At 44.1% G+C, this 23,430-nt stretch overlaps 2 protein-coding genes across 4 annotated transcripts in view; one reads left to right on the top strand and one right to left on the bottom strand.

Moving 5' to 3' along the window:
• Positions 1 to 3,966, bottom strand: part of DSTN (destrin, actin depolymerizing factor) — a 38,509-nt gene extending 34,543 nt beyond the window's left edge. Inside the window, exon 1 of the mRNA XM_034640435.1 lies at positions 3,828 to 3,966. Coding sequence (XP_034496326.1) covers positions 3,828 to 3,830 — 3 coding nt within the window. The 5' untranslated portion in view covers positions 3,831 to 3,966. The remainder of the gene's footprint in view (positions 1 to 3,827) is intronic.
• Positions 3,967 to 4,247: 281 nt separating this feature from the next.
• The window catches only part of BFSP1 (beaded filament structural protein 1), a 72,326-nt gene continuing 53,143 nt past the window's right edge, over positions 4,248 to 23,430 (top strand). For 2 of the 3 annotated variants that reach the window (XM_011232105.3, XM_034640434.1), the window contains exon 1: positions 4,248 to 4,637. Coding sequence is in view for 1 of the 3 variants with exons in the window: in XM_019805783.2 (XP_019661342.2) it covers positions 18,721 to 18,722 (2 nt within the window). In the remaining 2 variants the exon portion in view is untranslated. Of the gene's footprint in view, positions 4,638 to 18,618; positions 18,723 to 23,430 lie in introns of those variants that run through there. The other variant, XM_019805783.2, reaches the window with a different exon arrangement.

Genomic DNA, 23,430 nt, shown 5'->3' with positions numbered 1-23,430 from the left:
AAGAATCTGCCTTCGGCGTGATCCCAGCGTTCTGGGATCGAGCCCTGCGTCAGGCTCCTCCGCTAGGAGCCTGCTTCTTCCTCGGATCCCACTCCCCCTGCTTGTGTTCCCTCTCTCTCTGGCTGTCTCTGTCGAATAAATAAAATCTTAAAGAAAAAAAAAAAAGATTCTGCCCTTGTTTATTGTGGTAAGACCTATCTGTGCAGTTCCTCAAGACTCCTGGTTTTACTTGCCCAGGTCCTTGTCCTTTTTTGTGAGATGTTCCTTATTAATTAATGTTCTCCCAACTGCAATAGCCTGAAAAAATCATCTCCTTAATTGGCCAGTACCTTATGTCTTTGACACAGGAGTGGTTATCTCTGGGGGAGAGAAGAGAATGGGATGAGGGAGAAGCAGCAGATTTAGCTGTAACGGTAACATAGAAACCTGAAATATGGCAAAAAGTTATTTTCTTTTTTCATACAAAGGGACCTCTTATTCTGTGTACCTTTCTGCTTAAAATGTTTAAAATTAATTTGTAAATTATGTTATAACTCGATGTGCAGTCAAAAAAGGTCACAAGTCAATCAATCTGTCTTTACAGTCTGTTTTTTCATGATAAACAGGCACATGAACACATGCCCAACCTATTCCATTAGATCGCTGTAAGTAAAAGTGTTTTTCCTAATCATCAAGTGATAGAATACATTTGTAACTCATTCTGGGCCAATTAGCTCAGTTTGTTACAGCAGAGTTCTGACTAGGGCAAGGTTGAATTATCATGTAGACTTTTATTACTTCAGGGGCAAGACTACACTCCTACTCCCAGAAAGCCATACAGTACGCTGTAAACGTCATATACCATTGGTTACAAGAGGCACTAGGCAAGTCTATGTGTAGTATCTCGATCCATAACCAACAAAACAAACTACTGAGCAGATAACCCTAGGAACTTAGTGATAGACTAGTAAATAATCTTTCTATGAGGAAACTGGCATACCCGGTACACATATACCAAAGTTTTGTTTGGAGTGGGTAGATGTGGTTCCTGTGGAAGACAGGCTTTTTTTTGGGGGGGGGGGGGCACTGTAAAGTGAGATTCTGAAAACATGAAATCTCATCTTGAAGTGCCCAAACGTGATCTTCTGAGCTGGTTTCAAATTGCTTTTATTCCCAAGTGCTTCCAGAAGGCTTGGTGAATACCAGGAAGTGATTTTGTTAATTCAGAACAAACCCATTAGCAGCTAAAAATCTTTTTTTTTTTTTTTCCTGAGAGAGAGAGAAAGAATGCAAGTGGGGGGGAGGGGAGTGGCAGAGGGGGAGAGATAGAGAATCTTAAGCAAACTCTTGCCCAGCCCAACTTGGGGCTGGATCTCACAACCCTGAGATCATGACTAGAGCTGAAATCAAGATTCGGATACTTAGGGGCACCTGGGTGGCTCAGTTGGTTGAGCATCTGCCTTCAGCTCAGGTCATGATCTCAGGGTCTTGGGACTGAGCCAAGCCCCACGGCGGGATCCCTGCTCATCGGGAAGCGTGCTTCTCCCTCTTCCTCTGCCTGTCGCTCCCCCTGCTAGGGTGTGCGCGCGCACTCTCTGTCAAATAAATAAATAAAATCTTAAAAAAAAAAAAAAAAGAAGAAGAAGAAGATTCGGATACTTAACCAACTAAGCCACCCTAAAATTTAAACTTAGCAAACAAACAAACAAAAAAAAAACTTTAGAAACTTGGAACCTCAATTTCAAATACAGAGATAAAGTGCTAAAATCTGGAATAATAAAAGAACTTTAAATCTTCATAATACTCTCTAACAGCTGACATTGAAAGAAGATGGTCTGTGCTCATAAGGCTAAATATAAGAGTAACCTTTACAAATGGTCAGTCTAGGGGCGCCTGGGTGGCACAGTGGTTAAGAGTCTGCCTTCCGGGGCGCCTGGGTGGCACAGCGGTTGGGCGTCTGCCTTTGGCTCAGGGCGTGAGCCCGACGTTGTGGGATCGGGCCCCACATCGGGCTCCTCCGCTATGAGCCTGCTTCTTCCTCTCCCACTCCCCCTGCTTGTGTTCCCTCTCTCGCTGGCTGTCTCTGTCTCTGTCAAATAAATAAATAGAATCTTTAAAAAACAAAAACAAAAACAAATGGTCAGTCTATATTCTGAACTCTATTTGCAAGCATCTGAACAACAGGAGCTTGTAATGTCTTCTTGACCTAAGGCCAACAACATTAAAATATATCTGGAATCCACTCATCTTGATTAATTTTTAGTTCTCCTCCCCCAAGAACCAGTAAATAAAACAGACCCTCCCTTCATTTTATTTGAATGCACAGAAATATGGAAGTTAAGCTTGAACTAAAATTTACAGATTTAACTAAAGTTAAAATGCTTGGTCCTGTTTTCAAATAGAAGATAAAGTTTGCATTATAGAAACTCAAAAAAGAATGTCAAATCAGAAGAATCTAAAGCAGGCCCCAGCCCACTTCAAAGCACTTTCATCAGAGTAAATCGTCCTAACTTCATGAGAACTCAAAACCCTTAGATTAAGTCTTTTAACATAAAGCAGTATATACACTTATAATCTTACAGAGGTTTTAAAAAGTCTGAATATGCCGCTCCTCTTTGTAGCTTACAGAATTAAACCAAAGAAGAACCGAAAACTGAACACAATCAAATTCCTACTGCATCTCCTTAGTCATCAAGAAACTACTGGTTAATCTCTTTTTCTTCCTTGCAGTAAGGTAAAACCAAAATTGTCATTCAGCGAAAACATTTTGTATGCCAGTAAACTGGTACCAACTGCTTCCAGGCAGACAGATGCAATAACAGTGTAATATTTCTAGCAAAGTCTGGTAAGCCTTTGCCTGCAAATCATTGACCAAAAATGGTAACAGCGAGTGCAGACTAAAGAAAATGACAAAATGTTCTACTTGATCGTCCAGTTAAGAATACAATTTTACAGCAAATTAGAGACAGTTTACTGGGGAAAATATGTAAATTAAGCCAAGTGTCCATCACCTAGAATATAATTAGCATATTTACTCTTAATGACTAGGATAATTCAATGGGCTTTTAAAAAGCTTTTTCATTCGTTTTTATTAGCATCCCAGTATCATGCCCACTCCTCGCACGCTAAGTTCTGGCAGAGCCAAACTGTTCACAGGCAAAACAAAATTTCCAACCATACATGGAAAGATCGGGTAGGGAAGGGTTAAAAGAGCCACTGCCAAGCTTGACAAGCACCAGAGTGCTGCTGGAAGCTGATTGCCAGATACAGCAAACAAAGCGGCTGCGAGGCCACCCTGTTCTTAATTATACCAGGGTCATGCTCGCGGTGATCATTCCGCCCTCTAGGGTTGTTCAATAAAGGCCTTATTTTCCTTAATGAGATGGACCGACCTCAGGGGCGGAAACTCGCACGAGTCACAGACCGCCTCAGCGCCCGGCTTTGGGGAAACCTGCTCCAATAAGGCCAGCGCCGGATTCCGACGCCCCCCACCCCGGGATGGCGGATTCCCGGTCGATTTCACCAAGGGTGTGGCGGTGCTCTGACCCGGCAGGTCTTCCCCAGGCCTGGGCGGGAGGAACCGCGGGCATCACGCTCCCCCCGGCGGCCTCGCAGCGGCTGCGAGCGACGCAGCGGCCAGGAGCCGCCCAAGGAGCCGGGTTCCCAGCGGGTGCGCGAACGGTGGTAGCCCAAAGACCTTCCCCAGCCTGGGGGCTGCAGCTGGGCCCGCGACCCCCACCCCCGCGCGGGGGCGCGCCTGTCGCTCCTCAGCCCCGACCCCCACGGCGCCCCAGCGCCCCGTCGCCCGGGACGCGTCAAGCCCATGCCTCGGGCTCCCTCCCACTCACCATCTTCGCCGCAACGGTCGCAGTGACGCGGGAGGGGGAGCTGGCCGGCGCCGAGTCTGCAGAGCGACCTTCTCACAGCAGAGGGACGGAGAGACCCAGCCAGCGGACGACGCGAAGCGCAAGCCTACCAGGGGGCGGGTGCGCGGGTGCGCGCCTCGGGCCCAAACGCGACTGCGCACGTCATGCGCTGCCTGCCGTTGCTATGCAACCGGCAGGCCAAGCAGCGCCCTGCCTAGAGAGCCGGCGGAGGGTTCCGCCTCACGTTCTGAAGACTCGGGGACCGGGTCCTCCGCTCACCAGCTCGGGTCTGTGGGGGTGGGGCCTCCCTCATCTACTAGGGACGGGGAGGTAGAGCTCGGGGTGGCACCTGCCGGTGAGGAACGGGCAAAGGATCAAGCGGGGCAGAGGACCCTTAACCCCCCCACCTTGGCGGGCGGAGTCACGTGGCGCCCCGTCCCCTGGGCTGCCGCTGCCCTAACATGGAAGCAGCCACCTGGCCAGGTGTGCGCCGCGCTGGGGGCGGGGCCTGGGAGGGCGGGGGGAAGGGAGGAAGGGGGAGAATGAGGGTAGGCGGCTTTCCCCGAGCAGGAGACCAAAGGGAGGACCGGGGGGAGCCCAGGCGCGGGCCGCGGCGGCGAGCACACAGCCCGCATTTTTTTACCTACTTTGGTGCTATTCCCGCCATCCTCCCCTGATTGGCCCAGCCTGGCACGTCGGGCCCTCGCGTGAGGGAAAAATCTGCACATTTTTCCTTCTTCCCGAGGCGACTGTGGCCATTCAGAGTGCTCTGTGAGTCACCGCTAATTTCAGGTCTGGAAAAAACAAGGAGTGATTTATTTATCTTTGGGAACGGCCCGGGGAAGGAGGTCCGGCGGTCCGCAGGGGTGTGGCTGGGAAACGGTGGAGTTTTCCTGGGACGATGGCGCCAGCCCCGCCGCTGCATTTTGGGGGCTTTTAATTTGGGGCTGGGTTTTTTTTTTTTTTTAATGGGCGGTTACAACAGAAACACAGTTTTGAGAGGGCCAAAAGGAATCCCACTGTTTTTCCTGAGGGCGTTTTTCTGGGCAGTAAAGGGAACAAAGAGTTTACAATTGGGGTGATTACTTAACATTAAGTTTTACTTAATTTAGGCTACCGAGAACATCGCGGCCTCTACCAAAATTATTTTAATTCTCCAAATGTGAGCCTTTGGGGTAAGACGGTGTTTTGGGTTTTTTTCTGGGCACTATATGAAATCTAGACTGTTCTGTGGCTTTTGTTCTGCCCGCCCAACGTAAAAACGCATCTCATTACCCTCTTTTTTTTTTTTTCCTATTCTTTTCTAGAGAGGAAGTAAGTTGTGGCAATTCTAAGCCTTTACCACTTGCTACAAGACTTTTTTGCAGGCTAGAGCAGTGCTCAAGCTCTCAGGCTTGAAACAGAACTTGGTAGTCAGATTTGTGTGTCCTGGCCCCCAGAGTTCCTGACAGTATATCTGAGTTAAGACACGAGAATTTGCATTTCTAACAATTTCCAGGTGATGTTAATGCAGCTGGTTGGGCATTGAACTTTGAGAAAAAAGAACTCATCTGTATCCAACTACAGCTAGAACTACCTTTATTTCTCTTCCAGGGACTCAGTGGCCCCTCCATTTCTGAAGTCCTCAAAGACTTCCCTTCTAGTTCCAAAGTCGAATCGTGCTCATTAAAGGATACAAACCTGCCTGCTCTAGCCTCTCTTCTGCATTTCATCCTCCATCCTGCCACCAGTATTATACCCAAACATAAGAATCGAATCTTGTCACTTTCCTGCCTAAAATTTTCTAAGGCTTCCTGAGCGGGTCATTCTGGTCCTTCTGCCTCTGACCTCAGCCTACCTTTTCTGCTCTGTCTCCCATATCTTCCAAAGTGCCCAGTTTCCTTCCAGACTAAACTTCTCATTCCAGAACCCTTCTTACTCTTTCTAGCTACCATAATTATGGACCTCTTAGTGTCTCCGGCTGGAATGTTCCTATCACCCCACTGTTCTGAAGATCTCTGACCACTTCCCAAGGGATCATTAGTGGTTTCTTCTTTAATCCCACAGTTCATCACTTCTCAAATCCTGATAAGCATCCAGATCACCTGAGGATCTTGTTCAAAAGGCAGATTCAGGGACTGAGAGGCTAGGCCTGGTCCTCGACCCCTCCGTTGAGTAGTGATGTCTTATGGTTTCCCCCTGATGTTAATATAGCTTTCTAACTGTTTATATAAATTTGCCACCACCACCAGTTTAGACTGAGAGTTCTTTGAGGACAAGGGCTGTTTAGGATGTACCTTATATGGACCGGCATACTCCCTGATACGTAATAGGTGTGTAATACACGTTCAGTAAGTGAACCAATATCTGAAGATGTTTTATAATTCAGCAAGCAAACTTCTATATCAGTTCATTGTAAACTATGATGAGCCCCCAGTTTTAAGAGTCCATTAAACTTTAACCTCTGCCTTTACACATAAATCTTCTAGATCTTTCTATTCCTCATACCATGGAAAAAAGTTTTGACATAAGGTCTCTCCTTATATATGAGATGGATGTATTCCATATTAAAGTCAGAAAACATTTTTCATACTTAACCTGAACATATAGGCACTTTCATTTAAAACCAATAATATGAGGGTCCCTGGGTGACTCAGTCAGTTGAACAACTGACACTTGGTTTCGGCTCAGGTCATGATCTTAGGGTGGTGAGATTGAGCCCCACAACGGGCTATGCGCTCAGCAGGGTGTCTCCTTGAGATTCTCGTGCTCGCTCTCTCTAAAATAAATCTTAAAAAAAAAAAAACAATATTACTCAGCTATCAGAACGAATTCTCAACATTTGCTGCAACATGGACGGCACTGGAGGAGATAATGCTAAGTGAAATAAGTCAAGCAGAGAAAGACAATTATCATATGATTTCTCTCATCTATGGAACATAAGAACTAGGAGGATCGGTAGGGGAAGAAAGGGATAAAGAAAAGGGGGGTAATCAGAAGGGGGAATGAAACATGAGAGACTATGGACTATGAGAAACAAACTGAAGACTTCAGAGGGGAGGGGGTGGGGGAAGGGGATAGACTGGTGATGGGTAGTAAGGAGGGCACGTATTGCATGGTGCACTGGGTGTTATACGCAACTAATGAAGCATCAAACTTTACATCGGAATCTGGGGATGTACTGTATGGTGATTAACATAATAAAATAAAATTAAAAAAAAACAATAATATGAGGGGCAAGGAAGAATAAATTACACATTAATGAGCTTGAAGAGAGGTGTATGTTAATAGTCTGGGAAATGCTCCCCCCCACCCAAGAGAACATAACCCTGTCAGTAAACAGTGTAGGAAAACTATTTTTAGTTTCTCCCCTGCCTCCCTACAAGTTCCCTCTCCCCTTGAGGACCCCTGCTGTCTAATCTCATAGTCTCAGTTCCCTCCTCTGAGGAAAAGTCACTAATTCTTCTTTGTTCCTCTATAGGTAACGTGGTTTTTTTCCTCTTCTTTCAGAATTTTTAAAAATCCTTGATTTTCTAGGGGCGCCTGAGTAGCACAGTTGTTAAGCGTCTGCCTTCGGCTCAGGGCGTGATCCCAGCGTTCTGGGATCGAGTCCCACTTCGGGCTCCTCCACTGGGAGCCTGCTTCTTCCTCTCCCACTCCCCCTGCTTGTGTTCTCTCTCTCGCTGGCTGTCTTTATCTCTGTCGAATAAATAAATAAAATCTTTTTAAAAAAATCCTTGATTTCCTGTAAATCTGAAAATGATATACCTAGGCATAGTGTTTTGTTTTGTTTTGCATTCATCCTGCTTGGTGTTCTCTGGGTTTTCTGAGTCTGTGGTTTGGTTTGTTGTATGACAATAATCTGGTGAAATTCTCAGTCACAGTTGTTTCAAATGTTCTGTTCCTTTCTCTCTTCTCCTAGTATTCCCATTTCATGTATATTATACCTTTTGTAGTTGTCCAGCATTCCTTGGATATTGTTTCTTTCGGTCTTTGTTGTCTTTGCTTTTTGATTTTGAGGATTCTGTTGATGTATATCATCTATCTCAGAGATTCTTTTCTCCGTCGTGCCCAGTCTACTAATAAGCCCATCAGAGGCATTCTTCATTTCTGTGGCTTTTGTTTGTTCTGCCTTTTGGTATGCTTTCCAGTTTTTTCTTGATAGCTGGACATGATGCACTGGGTGAAAGAAACAGCAGTAAGTCGGCCTTTAATGGTGTGGTGAGGTTGGGGGGTGGGGGGAAGCATTCTAGAGTCCTATGATTTGGTCTCATTTTCACTGAGCCTGTGCCTCTGGACTGTGAACTTTACGAGTGTTTCTCAAAAGCAACCCGCCATCCTCCCCACCCCAACCTCTGCCCTTCAGTGGGACAGGATAGCTGGAGTGGGCTCTAGTTGGGTGCCTCCTTTCCCCATCAGTTAGGCAGTAACTAGTTTCCCCTCAGGGCAGGCCTTGTTAGAACAGAAGGCTCTGGTGTATTTCAAAATGGTTCCTTCCTTCTCCCCTCCCCATACTGGAAGCGGGAGGGGATTATTCTTCGACATTTACTGTGGGAACCTGGTAGAGCTTCAGGAGGTGACACAAATGTGCAGGGGTCCCCTAGGACTGAGTATCACCAGAGTTCCTAACTCGCAGACTTGTCCGCATTTAGCATCCAGCAATCCGTCATTCACTCATTCCCACGGTGGTTTCTACTTGGGAGTCTGCTCTGGTAAGCCACAACTCCCGGTATTGGCTTGTCTTGTCTGCAGTTTTGGGCACAGCAGTTTGCCCTGAGTTCTCCTGTCTCTTATGGATGCGGGAGGAGTTGCCTGTTCAGCTTTTTACCAGTTAGGACAGAGTGAGCAGCCTCCCAGCTCTTTACATATGGAACAGGGAAACCTGAAGTCTACCCCTTTCCTTTTATTTATTTATTTTTTTTTTAAAGATTTTATTTATTTATTTGACAGAGACAGAGACAGCCAGCGAGAGAGGGAACACAAGGGGAGTGGGAGAGGAAGAAGCAGGCTAATAGCAGAGGAGCCTGATGTGGGGCTCGATCCCACAACGCCGGGATCACGCCCTGAGCCGAAGGCAGACATTTAACCACTGTGCCACCCAGGCGCCCCTACCCCTTTCCTTTTAAAGAAACTTCCCAGAACTGCCAGACAGAGCTCACACTTTTATCTCACTGACCAGAATACAGTATATAGCTGCAAGAGAGACTGGGAAATGGGGTCTGTTTCCTGAGCAGCAATGTGCTCAGCTAAGAAATTGGGGTTCCTTTACCGGGGAGGAAGGGGAAAGTGGGTATAGGGAGATAATCAGCAGTGACTGACATGGGTAGGTATTATTACTCCCAGTCTACAGATGAGGCAAGGTGAAGAAATGTTCCTTAGGAACCCAGAGGGGTGAGTGATCTGCTCCCAAGCCCATGACCTTTCGTATCAGACCACATGACACATTAGTCCTATGTGATGCTGAACAAAAGAGCTGAGGTACCTCTTGTTGCGTCCTTAACACTGCAGAGGACGTTTATACAAAATGAAGCAAATGGAAGCTGTCGAAAATACATTCTAGACATTCCTTTATCATAGCTGTGTCCTCTTGGATCAGCAGCCCCAAGGGCCTAGACATCTATTTTAGGAAAGGGCTAAATATATTTAAGTATATTCATGGGAACGATGCAATATCACATGGTAACACTATTGATTTCTCCACTAGTCTTCATGGTAAAGGAAAAGTCATATACTGCTGTTTTGTGATATTAAAAATTGAATAACCAATGCATGTTTTTAGTTACTAAGGTACCGCTTGAATTAAACCATGAGAAAATGGAGTAGAAAGTGGCACAACACTTTTGACCAATGGTTATTTACCCCTCTGGGGTCATATGTTCCCTTTGAGGTTCTGATGAAAAATATAGACCCTTTCTTTAGAAAAGCAGATATTTGCTTCTACTCACAAAGCGTGGCTTACATTTTCAGGGAGCTTGTGAACTGTCCTGAAGCCCATCCATTAAACTACGTATTTCAGGAAAGGTTTGGGGAAAAATTCTAAAAAGGAAACCCAAGGTAGGGATGAATGAACACTCCTACAGTTCTTCCCACACAATCCACATGCCAAGACTGGTTTGCTATTACACTGGTTATCGCTTGCGGCATGAAACCTTCCAGACCCTTACAACATAGAGCATTTAAAAAAACACAGATGGCCCCCACAATGCATGTAGAACTGCGACTTGTTTTAATTCACTCATTCAGCAATATATCTTAGGGATCTGTCCATGTTGTCCTCCCATTTTTCAGAAGTAATAGTGCCCTCTCTGTAATTCGGATCAGGTTGCTATACTAGAGAAAGAAAAAGAAGCCACAGAAGATTCAGAAAGGGACAAAGAAAGGAATCCAGTATTTGATTTAAGGATAGACTAAATGACTTCAAACTTTCCAGAATGTAAAGAAGCCTAAGGGTTGAACGTGATCACAAGTTAAAATCATGAAGGGTAGGAACGAAGTGAATAGAAATTTTGCAGCAAATTATAACATAAAAATAAGAGGGCTTCCCTTAAAAGTTCAAATGTGTGCTTTTAGGAAAAAATCAGAGGACTGTTGTACGTGGGTAAGGACAGGAGGAAGATTGCAAGATGTAGGGGAAGGAAAACCTGTCACAGGCAGTGACAGACTGGTAGTGGTAAACTCTCTGGTTGGAACCCATTTCCCCTCCCCCACCCCACTATTCTCTGCAGACCTCCACTTCTCCCATGACTACGGGGTAGGTGAGGGGTGGTGGTGGCTAGAAAACCTCATTACCAGTGAAGTGCACACTGCCAAGGGTGGTGGATAATGTCCAGGCAGCCCTGGAGTCCTGAGGGGGAGTGTGAAGATGGTACCAACACATGCAAATGGATTGTCCAAGCTCAGAAATTTCCCTCACCCCTCTCTCACCTCCCCTGCCTCTGGGGACTAAATAGTTATATCATGGAAAGGAGAGGGTACTTGGAAGTCATCTGGAAGGACGGGGCCTCCTGGTTGAGGTTGGGGGTGGGGAACACCCAGGTGGCAATCTCAGAGGTTCCCCCAGCTTGGTGCATCTCCACCTGTCTTCTCCCAGACTCTCCAGGAGTGACGCCCGTTCTCAACCCTTGCCCCAGATCTTCTGTACAAACCCAACATGATAAAAGCCCTAAGGACATATGTATGAGTCCATAGGTAAAGCTCCTAAGACAGAGGAGGAATCCAAGCATTATGAAAGAAGGGCAACAAGCTGAATAATTTCAAGCAAAAGAAGCAAGACAAGAAATTAAAAGGAGCATAGCAAATATTCTCAGATAAGGAAAGACACTGGGAGACCAAAAGCAAAAATGAGCCGTTATGGAAAAATTGCAAAGATTAGGAATATACAATGTTCCTGAACTAAAAGATTCAATGGATGGGCTGGACAATAGATTGGAGTTATGTAAATAACAAGGACAAGAGTCAAGATGAGGTCAAGTAGTTCACTGTCTCAATGTATCAAGAAAGGGTAAACAAGATGCAAAGCATTTCAGAGATGTGGAGGATAGAGGAAAAGGGCCAGTATCTATACGAAGTATCTGGATGGTGAAATCAAACCAAGGGAAGAAAATACTTGAAAATTTTAATTCTGCTGCATTTTTTTAATTTAAATTTTCATTAGTTAACATATTGGTTTCTGGAGTTTTGCTGCATTTTTAAAAATTACTGACTCCATCATTTTAACATTCATGTTGGTCCTACGATGTGCCAGCTCTTCAGAGCATGAATAAGGCAGACAGGGCTCCTGTGCAGTCCTGAAGCTTAAATCCTAGTCAGCTACAGGCAAACAACACACAACGAAGCAAAAAAGTACTTTATTGACCACAAAATGGGGTGATGTGACCAAGGGTAGCTGGGGGCGAGAAGGGCACACTTAAATCAGTGTTCAAAGAAGTCTCATCCAAAAAGGCGGAATTTAAGCTGAGGCATAAATGCCAAGAAGAACCCAACTGTGTCATGATAGGAGTGCGGAACATCCCAGGCAGATGGGATGAGGTCAGAGTGTTCTAAAAACAAAAAGAAGACAGTGTGGCTGGAGCCTGGAGAGCCAGGGTGGGTGGGCCCAAATGAGGCTGAAAGTGTAACTAATAATCAAATGATATAGGACCATGTAGACCACGGTAAAGAGGTCAGGGTTGATTAATGAAAAAAATGAATTATAGCCCCCGTATAAAGCAATGTATTTATAATTATTTTCAATTATATTAGGCTGAACATAAGAAATGGACAATATTCGACTATCTTTGTCCTACAAAAACAGGACTTTTTTTTTTTTTTTTTGAGTAGGCTCCATGAGCAACGTGGGGCTTGAACTCATGACCCTGAGATCAAGAACTCATGACCCTGAGATCAAGAGTTGCATGCTCTACCAACTGAGCCAGCCAGGTGCCCCCAAATTAGGACATTCTTATGATTCAGTCTAATACTAACCAGTAGGAGTCTAAGCAGACTGGCCTTTTTAAAAAACGTTTGCATCATCTCATCATCCATTATTACCACTTGAATTTCTTCTTACACTTTCTTTTTAATGTTAAAAAGGAAAAAAGTTTATGTTTGGGAGGCAAAGCAAGTGTCTTGTTTACATTCACAATGGGATGCCACTTTGAAATGTTTTCAGTTAGATTCGACAGATGTTTACTGGATCCTACTGTGTGCCGGCTGTGGGCACATTAGCTACCAGGAATATAAAGATGAAGAAGTCATGGGCCCTGCCACAAGGAGATCATGAGTGAAAACAGATCAATGTCAGGATAAACTTGGCTCAGGTCCCCTTGGGAGTTCTCAGGATCCTACTGATGGGGCAGGTCATACCAGGGAGGTGGTTACCAGATCTTTATGAGTGAGGCATCCGGAGAGGAAGGACGTGAGCATTAGCTACCAACATGATTTCTCACTTAGGTTGGTGAATATGAGTGTGGAAGACATGGCTAGAGGGATGACTCAGAGACTGTTGATTGGAGGAGGAAAACACCTAATATTCCTACCCCAAAATTTGACTGCATGGACCAAGATACCTAGAGAGATATAGTTGCAGGGAGTTTTTTGTTGTTGCTGCTTTGTTTTGTTTTATTTATTGATTTGGGGGGCTGTTATGGCTGGCTTTCCAGTTTTCCCTTCTGGGGGCAGGAGAAAGGATGTCAAAGGGTGCTTCAGCCAAAGAACCCCAGCTCTGCCCAGTGAGGAAACTTGGAGCATATTCAAGAACAGCTCCACGGAAAACAGCCAAGGGACAATGGCCACGACGTGAAATTGGAGTGCCTTTTAGCATAACTGTTTTGCTTTTATCACTAAGACTCCAGTATTTCCATCGCCGGTCTTCCAAGAAGGCATTTGATACCATTGGCACACGTTCTGGTCTTGACTGGCTGTGTGACCTCTCAGGAGGTACACCTGTCTGGACCTCCTTGTGCTCATCTGCAAAGTGAAGGTGTTGATGAGGTTTTAACCCCTTTGGTTCTAAAACATAATGCTTGCACAGCACAGACAACTTATTGAGTATCTTGCACCGTATTAGCAATTAGTGGGGTAGCCTAGTAATGCTAAGGCAGACCTCTGATTTTTTATTCATAAACTCTAGGCCTTGGGCTCTTGACTCGGGGCCCATTTTTATAGCCAAATCAATAAGTTGCTTTAATCATCCAGGTTGTGGACTCTTAGTTTCTCTCAGCTGGTCCACATCTGGGGAAAAGGGGCCAATTGGCACAAAGGGACCAAACAGCACTACCGTAACACACTCTTATATGTAAATGAGGGCCACATGTCACATCTTGCAATCTTTTTTTTCCCCCCTTTGGTCAGTAAATTCAGGACCCTTCGCAAGATTTTCCACACTAGAGGTGGAAGGAATCACTTGCTCATTTATATTCTTGCTCCCGTGGAAAACATTTCCTCCCACCCTTTGAGCCAGTGAGTCACTTCCAGCCTTCAAACCTCTACGGCTTCCTTTCCAGCCCTGGCCTGGCCCTCTGGAGAGGGGTTCAGTCTGTCGGGCAGGAAGGTGCTTCAGACAGCAGGCAACACACCTTGAATTGCTTTGAAATATCAGCAGGATCCTCCCCTCAGGAGAAATTATCTGTGTGGTCTGATAAATGCCAGGCGTTCCAGATTCAGCGTTTTTCCTTTTATTTTAAAAACTATAGGAAAGAAACGCCCATAGAAGGTACTGCCGGTTGCAGGTTTATTTTATGACTCATGGAAATTTCTAAAATGATAAATATTGGCTCAACCATAGCCTGACATAAGAAACACTCAACTAGACCAGAGTCTATGGTTACAAGAAACAAGAAGAGTGTGTTCAACAAATAAACTGTGACTCCGCATCCAAGCTTTCAGAGGAAAAAAGAACAGAAAGCATTGCCTGGATTCCATGAGGTGGCTTGGCAGGCCACGATTTCATTTGTTTTTCTTGAGGACAGAAACTTTCCTGAGATGGTCGCAGTATCTTCCTGGCCAAGAAACCATTTCATATGCCTTTGGTTTTCTACTTTATTTAGTCCAGGCTCCTTTAGGCTAATATAATGAAAATACTTCAGCAACCATAAAAATGAATGAGGGTGAAGTTGGAGATATTTTCCCCTCAGAACGGGGGTGAAAAAAAGGAAAATAAATATGTTCCTTCCTGAGTAAAAATCCTCTATCTCTGTGTGAAGACGAAAGTGGGCATTCCACAAAGACATTAAAAACCCAGACTATCAACTTGTTTCAGAGAAAGTTTAGAAATTATGAGCCTTAAGTAAGGTTGGGCTCCTCCTGAGTACTTTAATTTCTCACGGAACAAAGTCAGCATCGCCTTAACTTCCCATCAGTTGATTTTATCTTCTAAAAATGTAAATCGTAATATTCAGACCCAATGAAAAGGCTAGGGTCACAACTTCCCAAAACCTAGTCTTGAGTAGTGTGAATCTGCCTTTCTGTGAGTGGGTTTATACTGTATAACTGTTGCGGCATTACTTGTAGTGTTCTTTAGAATTGGCTGTCCCAACACACACACACTTTCCAGACTGGAGTCATGATAAATAATGTGGTAAGGAGGATTCATAAAGAAAGAAAGTGAGAAAAGACTCAGGCCATGATCCCGTGCTTCAAATAAAGCAACCCAAGAGACTTTTAAGCCTTTGGGGGTCCCAAGTCCTCCTAGAAGGAGGAGGAGGCACCAAATCTGAACAGGCGTTTTGGTAAATCTGCCAGCTCATGCCGATGACTCTCCTAAAACCAATCACAGGCATTCATACTTCACTTGGGGAAGAAGAGACCACTTTGGGATAGATGTGGACACCCAGAACCAAGCCTCCAGAATATGTTGCAGAGGTCATTGGACTGCAGAGAAACAGCTAAAGGCCATTCCTTAAGCTCTTGTGGAAACTCCACCGGGAGGTAGGAGAGAAACAAGATGGCCGGCATGATCTGGAACACGAGTGCGATGGGAACGGTTGTGCAACAAGACACTGCATCGAACTGCCCTTTGCCCCAGCTGCTGGGAAACTTATATCAAGTTTCACCAGAGAGAGAAACTGTGGGAGCCAGATTAATCAGGGAGATGCGCCATGGGGCCTGGTGTCAATACTGAAGAAAGACGACTTCCCCTTTGGAAGGCCTGGCCCTATGTATTTTTCCTCCGTTTGCTGCTCTGCTCATCTTATATTAATAGGCCTTGCAACCTGATGGGGAGGGAGCTCTCCCCACCTGAGTGGCCGAGGCAGGAGAGTCTCTGCAGGTAGCCAAGGTGATGCTGGCAGCCACAGTGGCAGCCGTTGGACGGATGGCTCATCTTGCTCACTGCCGAGGGAGAGGCAGCCCCCTGGGCCTTGAGCCATGACACAGATGGGCCCTGGGTCATTGTGCTGGTTGAGCCAAAGAGCAGTAAAAATAATTACAGAATGGAAATGGCTTTGTTGCATTTTATCCCAGGTTATTTTAAAAAAGGCAAATTTGTTAGGAAAGGAAAAAACAAGCCTGGAAACATAAGAGAAAGAAAAAAAGCATTCATTGTCCCATCACCTTTTTGTCTAATAATTAAAAAGAATTTAGGGGTGCCTGGGCGGCTCAAGAAGCTAAAAGGATCCCATCAAGAGGCTTCCAAGAAATGGAAAATCCAGAAGCAAGTGGAACCATGGACCTAAGAAAGGGTGCTTCGAGAAGGGGGATATAGTCAGTGAACTCAGATATCAGTGAGCCGTCCCGGGAGGGGGTATGGGGCGCTGGACTGAGAACTTGGGTTATAGAAGTTAAGTGTCTTTCTGAGGGCTCCTGTTTTCTCTGTGAGGTAGCAGGCATGACCGTCTGCGGTGGTTAATTTTATGTGTCAAGTTGGTGGGGCTTTGGTGCCTGGTGGCTTGGTCAAATGGTAGTCAAGACATTGTGGTGAGGGTATTTTGTAGATGTGATTAATGTAATCAGTAGACATGGAGTAAATAGGTCAGATTACCCTCCATGATATGGACGGGCCTCATCGGCTCCATTGAAGGCCTGAACAGCAAAATCTGAGGTGTCTTGGAGGAAGAATTAGCCTCAAGGCTGTAAGGTTAGAAATCCTTCCTGAATTTCCAGCCTGCTGACCTGCCCCACAGATTTCAAACTCAAGATTGCTTCTCCACCTCTTACCTGAATTGCCAGATTGCCCTACAGATTTCAGACATGCCAACCCCCACAACTGCATTAGCCAACTCCTTGAAATAACCCCCCCCATATGTGTGTGTGCGTGTCTTTTCAGAGCTGTATTTTGATATGTTGCCATATTTTGATGAATAGTGAGGTTGAACATCTTTTCATGTTTTTTGACCATGTGCCTTCCTATAAATTTGACCCCATCATATCAAACTTTAACGTAATTATTTGCTTTAGAAACTTGGGCCACTTATATATGTTTCTTTTTCTTTTCATTGGAAAATACCACAAATGGTCACATTCTGAAACAGATAAAATTCTCAGCTGATGTTTTCCTTTCTTTGCTTTTCTACTGATGTTTGCCTTTTTGTTATTGATCTGTAATTTTCTTTACATAGTACTTCGTCTTTGGTCTAATATGCAAACTGTCCCCCTGTATTTTTATTAGCTCTTAACATTGTTTAGGGTTGTTGTTCTTGTTGTTTTTGTAGCACAAAATAGTTTATTTTTTCCATAGGCAAACCTTCCAATATTTTCCTCTGAGGCAGTCATTTATTTTTAGAAACATTGGCCACATATACAGACTTTCCCCTTTTCACATGAAAAAGACACAATCAGATTACGCAACAGTTACATTTTTCAATTTAGGGATGGAGTTTATGGTGTTAATTATCGTTTTAGTGTTTGAACCTCTGGATGCATAGGAAAGAAATATTTATTATTTTTCCTAAAAACTCAAATGGTTTCATTTACTGAAGAAGCCTGTTATTGTAGCTGCTAAAAGTTTGGTGACTTTTGGGAAGAGACGGATGTTTTCCTTTTCCATGAATTCTTGGCTATTCCACGGTACTACGAAAATTGTTGGATACTTCCCTAGTTTCAGGTGATGCAGACTGAGGGAAAGGAAGCCGTTCAAAGCAGGATTAGGGTTTCAAGTCCATATACTATTCTCAACATCATGTTGACTTGGTGGGAACTTAGATACAAATATTTTAAAGTTATGTAATTTATTTCTTGTCTTAATACCTCCATTAAAACCAGCATAGAATGAATACAGTTTTGTTTTGTTTTGTTGTATTACTGTCACTTATGGGTTGACCCATTAAAATAAATATATAGAGGAACTTCAGTTCATTTGATGATCTGAAAACAGTGATGGCAGGACTCTAGCAGCTGCTGCCAGCTCCCTTTCTGTGTTCCCTTACACTCCCTGACACTGAAGGCTGCTTACTCTGAACTACCTGACATTCTCTGTCCCACGTCCTAGAGTGTTAATGCCCTCGGGAACAGTTCCCACAGTGGACAGGGAGTTGGTGGATAAGTACCCAGCTTCCTCACCCCTTGGGTGGGATAGTTCTGTGGGGTGTCCTGTTCTGTCTCCTAGAGTCCCCAGATGCAAAGAGTTCCAGCTGCCCACAGAGGTAATCGTGATGACACCCCCGTGGTTGGCCTCCTCCCCTCCTGCCTCACTTCCCCCATTCACCTGCTGGTGTGACAGGATACTCTCCCAAATATACCACTTGTGCGCAGGGTCTGCATTTGGAGGACACATGCTTAAAGTCTGCCAGCCTACGTGCAAAAAACAATGGTTAATATTTATTAAGCACTTACTATGTGCCGCACACCATTTTAAACATATCATTTAGCCCTCACGACATCTTTTGGGAACTATTATCACCCCCAGTTTATAGAAGGATAGAAGGGACATGGAGGTTTAGAGAGATTAAATCTCTTTTCTGAGATCACGTAGCTAATGGTTCATGAAGAATTTAAACCTAGACTATTGAGGGACACCTGGGTGGCTCAATCCGTTAAGTGTCCGTCTCTTGGTTTCAGCTCAGGTCATGATCTTAGGGTCGTGAGATGAAGCCCCACATCGGGGTCTGCACTCAGCGAGGGGTCTGCTTGAGTTTCTCTCTCTCTCCCTTTCCCACTACCCTTCCCCCCTTTCTCTCTCTCAGATAAACAAATAAAATCTTTTTTAAAAAATAAATAAACCTAGACAATTGAAGCCAACTTAATCCATACGTCCCATGACACAGCATATCAGCTTACTTCAAAACTTCACTGTACATACTTAATAGGCTCTGGGAGCACATTTTGCTGGTAGTTGAGCTGATTGATATTTTTGCAGCCTCCAGCAACAATACCATTGCCTGACTTGGATTGTCCGCACTCACCCAACTGAAATCCGAGTCACTGCAAGAAGCTTCTATTTTTTTCCAACCATGTCAAGAAGTTTTCTCCTGGCTCTTCTAACATGTGAGTCTATTTTTGCAGCTGGCTACTGTTTCTGCTGTTTTTGTCAAAACTAGCTGCCCAGCTTACAATTTATCGTATGATAAAGGTCGCCATTTATGCCCTAGTAGCCAGCTGAGTGGATCTAGGATTTTAGCTGGTTGTGATGCTGCTCGAGGCATGTTTGTTATTGGTTTGAAAGACAGCATTTCACAGGCTCTGCATGACCGTTATTTGAACTGAAATATTCTTCCAAGCCCCTGACCTTATCAAATTTTTTCTTTGTTATACGGCAAAATACTATGCTTTCCTTCTGGCCCCACTGCTGGTCTTCAGAAAGAGTAAAACAAATGTTTTGTGGTTCCTAGAAAATGTTATAAAATTGTTTCCCAAGTTAGGTCATTGCAGTTGCAAAATTCTTGTTTTGGTAAAAACTTGGCCAAAAACAACAGAGGCGATGGTCAGCCATTATTTCAGGGGAAAAAAAAATCTTGAGATTTGCTAGGGATTGCTGTTTTCCCTTCCAATGGAACAGAGACCAATTCCTCCAGCTGGGCCTAAACTAGTTTTGAGATAAATCTCTTTCACTCCTTATAGAGATACACTTTAATTTACTGGCTGACTTCCCCAGTTTTTGAAGTGGCCCCATAAAATTTTGGAAGGCATTTTTAACTTTATAAGGCAATTATCATAAATTAATTTTCAGAAACCTCTTGAGCCAACTTGAAATCAAAACAAATCCTTTTCTCAGGCTGTAGACTCTAATTCCACTCTTTTTTTTTTTTTTTAAACTGAGCATTTAAATTTAGGGTACCATTTTAAATAATATACTCGGGAAGGCTGATTCTCTTCTTTGAGCTTGCAGAGATTGAAGAAAGGGCATCATGTTTCTCTCCATCAATTTCAGCCACCGGAGAGATGGACCCATATTATTTCATAATTGATATGGCTCTAGTAAATGTTGAACAAAAAAATGTCCAGAAGTGTCTTTATAGTGTTTGTCAACTCCTGGGGTGTAAATACTCCCACCGTGGCTGATTTCAAGCTATCAGTGAGGTGTTAATCAGCTCCCAAAATTCCTGGAATTTTAACAGTTGGGTCTTTTGAGCTCCTAGGAGGTAGCTCCAGATTAATATTGCAAGTGACTCAGGCAAATAGTGCCCCCAGTGCAGGCTTGGGAACACTGGTTTGTCGCCCCTGCGATGCCCTGGAATTGGTCATAGAGGTCACTAGGATACCGAGTACCAAATCCTGACAAAGTGGCGTTTTCAGAAACAGGGTGTATGTTACCCAAAAACTCAGAATACTGTGAAAAAAATAATGTACTCTTGGAGAATTGGATCCCAATGTCCTGTTTAATTGTCATCCTTGCAGGGTTTAAGTCCTACAATTAGGGTCACTGAGGACAATCCAAGAGGCATTTTAAACACAGGGGCCACTCACAGCTCTGTGGCTTGTTTAAACTGCTACGTTCAGCAAAGGCTGACCACAGAACAAAATAAGCAGCCAGAATCCAACTTGGATGCCACCCTTTGTAATGGATTTTGTTTTAGGTTTACATCTGAAAAGCCGCAGCCTTTGAGGAGCCCTGGGAAATGTCTTCATTATCTATCACTTGAGAGAGTCACTTTTTTTTTTTTTTTTGATCTTCTTAAAATAGAAAGTTCTTTCCCAGGGAATTAATTTTTTCTTTTATTGTGTCTCATAAGTACAGCCATTCTGCTGACTGGTGCAGTGTTTTCTTTCTTAATGAATGTATTTTTGTACTGTACCTCTATATTCCCTTCGTTGATGGAGGACAACATAAATCTAGCTATTACAGTGGAGAGCAAAGCAAATTTCAGTTTAGGGCTGCTACCAAATTTGAGCATGCCCTTTGAAACAGCCCGGTCAGCGAATGTGGAGGGAGAGCGCCAGGCCTCTGGGACCGCTATTGATAAGAGCTTCATGCTTCATCTTTAGCCGAGCGATACCCAGCTTCCCCACTTGAAAGTTTCAAGATGAACTTCCCCACATTCAAAAACTTCGTCTGGATTTCAAATTTCTATCTAAGCTTCATTTGTTGTTGAATTCGTTTTATCAGTTCCCTCCGTTGTTTCAGAAGCTCTACCAGTTGATGAATGAGATATTGCATCTGTCAGGGTTCTTTTGTATCTAGCCAGAAATAAATGGTCTAAACATAGAGTTCAACTGAAGAGAATTTAACGGAGGGACCACTTCCAGAGTTGTGAACGGGGTTAGGGGAATCAGCAAGGCATGGGGAAAGGCCCAGAACTAGCAACAGCAGGAAGCTCTTACTGCCCCAGGCCTGAAGGAGCAAGAGATGCTATGAAGGGGTGATTTTGCTTAGAGGGGAGAGGGAAGCAGGAAGGGAGTCTGTCTGATTTCCTGCCAAACTCCACAGGAAACCAGGGGGCATGGGAGGCAGGCCATACAATCTGGGAGGGCTAGCCTTTTAGGGTTTCCAGCAGCCTGGGGAAGGATAGAGGATGGATCTCTGGTCTGATCCTCCGGTGGATGGTGGCCCCTGGCAGAATGAACAGCACGGACATCCGCCCTGCCTTCAGACAGCTCCAGGCTGGTTAGAGCAATCAAATGAGCAGGACTGCTGGGGTAGTAGAGAGGTGGAGACTTAGCCAGGACGGCATCTTGGCTAAGCCTATGCGGGGACTTGGGTGTATAGAGCTGAAGACCTCTCTCAAAGGTCATCTTCATAAATTAATATGCATGAGCTGATGTGGGGGTGGAGGGTGCGAAGGACTAAGGAAGATATTGGTATCCAAACCAAGGGGCACAGACAAATGAAGAAAAGGGTGGTATCTACTGGGTGAGAAGAAAAGTTAGATGACAAAAATAGTAGATAAACGAAGGGGTGGGAGTCAGTAGGTGTCAACCATGAGCAGGTGGTAGAGGGTGAAGTAATAGGATAATATTCATATCATTATAGTCCTTTTCCAAATGAACTAACGAATGAGATGGTTGGAGTAGGTAATTCTTTGACTATTGGTCAGACTCATATGCAAGTTGAACCATGGCACTCTTACTGAAACCGTCTATTGTTATGAATTTCATTGGAAAACTTCACATGGAGTTTAAGCCTGTGAGTTGAAGGTTAGGGCTTAAAATGTACGATCTTGGAGTCCCATACTGTACTTTTAAACTGTGTGCAGATTCTGAAAATAGTGGATAAAATAGCTTGGAATATCATCCCTTCCAATTTCAGCTCAAAGCTAAGAAGTTGGTGAACTTGGGAAGACAGAACTTCTTTTATGAAATAGTTTAATCAGTTCCTCCTGATATCTATAGGAAAGGAGATATGGCCCAATAAACATGATATACCAGATGTATGTTTAAATCTGTGAATGTATATTTCTATCAGAAATGCCTACGTGGGTACGTATACCTAATTCCTTGCTATCCATTTCCAAAGTGGTACAAACCAGGGTCTGGAACATCCTCCTTTTAGGGCAAAGTGGGCATGCCAGTTGGCCAGCTGTGGCTCGATGATACATCAAACCGCTTGACAATTTATTCGCAGAAGAAAAGGGGCTGTGGCTCAGATGTAGGCTGACCCAACTTAAGCGTGGTGGTAGGTCTGTTTAATGATTTCGTAAAGAGATTCACAGAGCAGAAATATGAATTGCACAGCTAGATTTAAATTCACAAGAAATTGTAACTGTGAAAGAGACTTCTCCAAACTTGGTCCTGAGGATGGTGCCTGCTAGGACGATGACTCATTTCTGCATCCCTGAGGTCATGGATAGGGCCACTTTTCATGCTTAAACAGAGTGATGATGGATGAGTAGGTGTAATAATGTCTCAGAGACACGCCAAGGTTGTGCCCCATTGTCCGGTGTTCAGGGAGGGTAAGTCCAGATACGTTTCAAAAGCCTTTCATTATTAGTGGTGTTAAACTCCTACCATAATCATCAGTGAAATCCTGGTTGCTGAGACCATCTGGTAAATCAAAGGAGCATTTTTGCATTTTCTTGCTATCATTAAGAAACATCTATTCTCAGCACAGTTTACCCAGAGGTGTTTAGGATTTAGGGTGGTGGTTTTTCTTTTGCTATAATTTCAAATATATAGAAATGTTGCAGGAAGAGTGCAGGGTATTCCCATATACCCTTTCCCCAAACCCACCAATTATTTACATTTTTCTCCATTTGCTTTATTATTCTGTGTGTTTATTTACATATGTGTGTATGAGATAGGCACACATATTGTTTATTTTCTGACCAGATGAGGGTAAATTGGACATCGTGCCTCATTATTCCTTAAACTAGCATGCTTTTCCTAAGAGCAAGGTCATTTTCTTATATGCAATAGTACAATTATCCAAAGCAGGCATTTTAACACCTATAATATTATTATGTAATTCATATTCCATATCTAAATTTCATCAACCATCACAATAATATTCCTTTATAGCTTTTGTTCTTCTAGTCTAGAATCCTATTTGGGATCCTGTACTACATTCGGAATCCTGTCATGCCTTGTGTTGGTGCCCATTGGTCAAAAAAAATGCAAGGAACACATCTGCCATCCAACAAATTTGGGTTGGGTGATACTTGTTTCAGTTTCTGTATTGGACCTGAGAAAAGCAGGTTGGTGCTTAGTGCCGTCCTGCCTTCGATAGTGTTTGAATCCATGGCTTTATTTCCCCAAAAGTCTTCAGAGTCCACCATGTGTGTGCAGTTGGAGACGGAGCCTTGCTTCTGAGTGTTTCTCC

Source organism: Ailuropoda melanoleuca, chromosome 13, assembly GCF_002007445.2.
Source record: "Ailuropoda melanoleuca isolate Jingjing chromosome 13, ASM200744v2, whole genome shotgun sequence".
In the NCBI taxonomy this organism is placed as follows: domain Eukaryota; kingdom Metazoa; phylum Chordata; class Mammalia; order Carnivora; family Ursidae; genus Ailuropoda; species Ailuropoda melanoleuca.
This window is presented reverse-complemented; position numbering and strand designations above follow the sequence as displayed.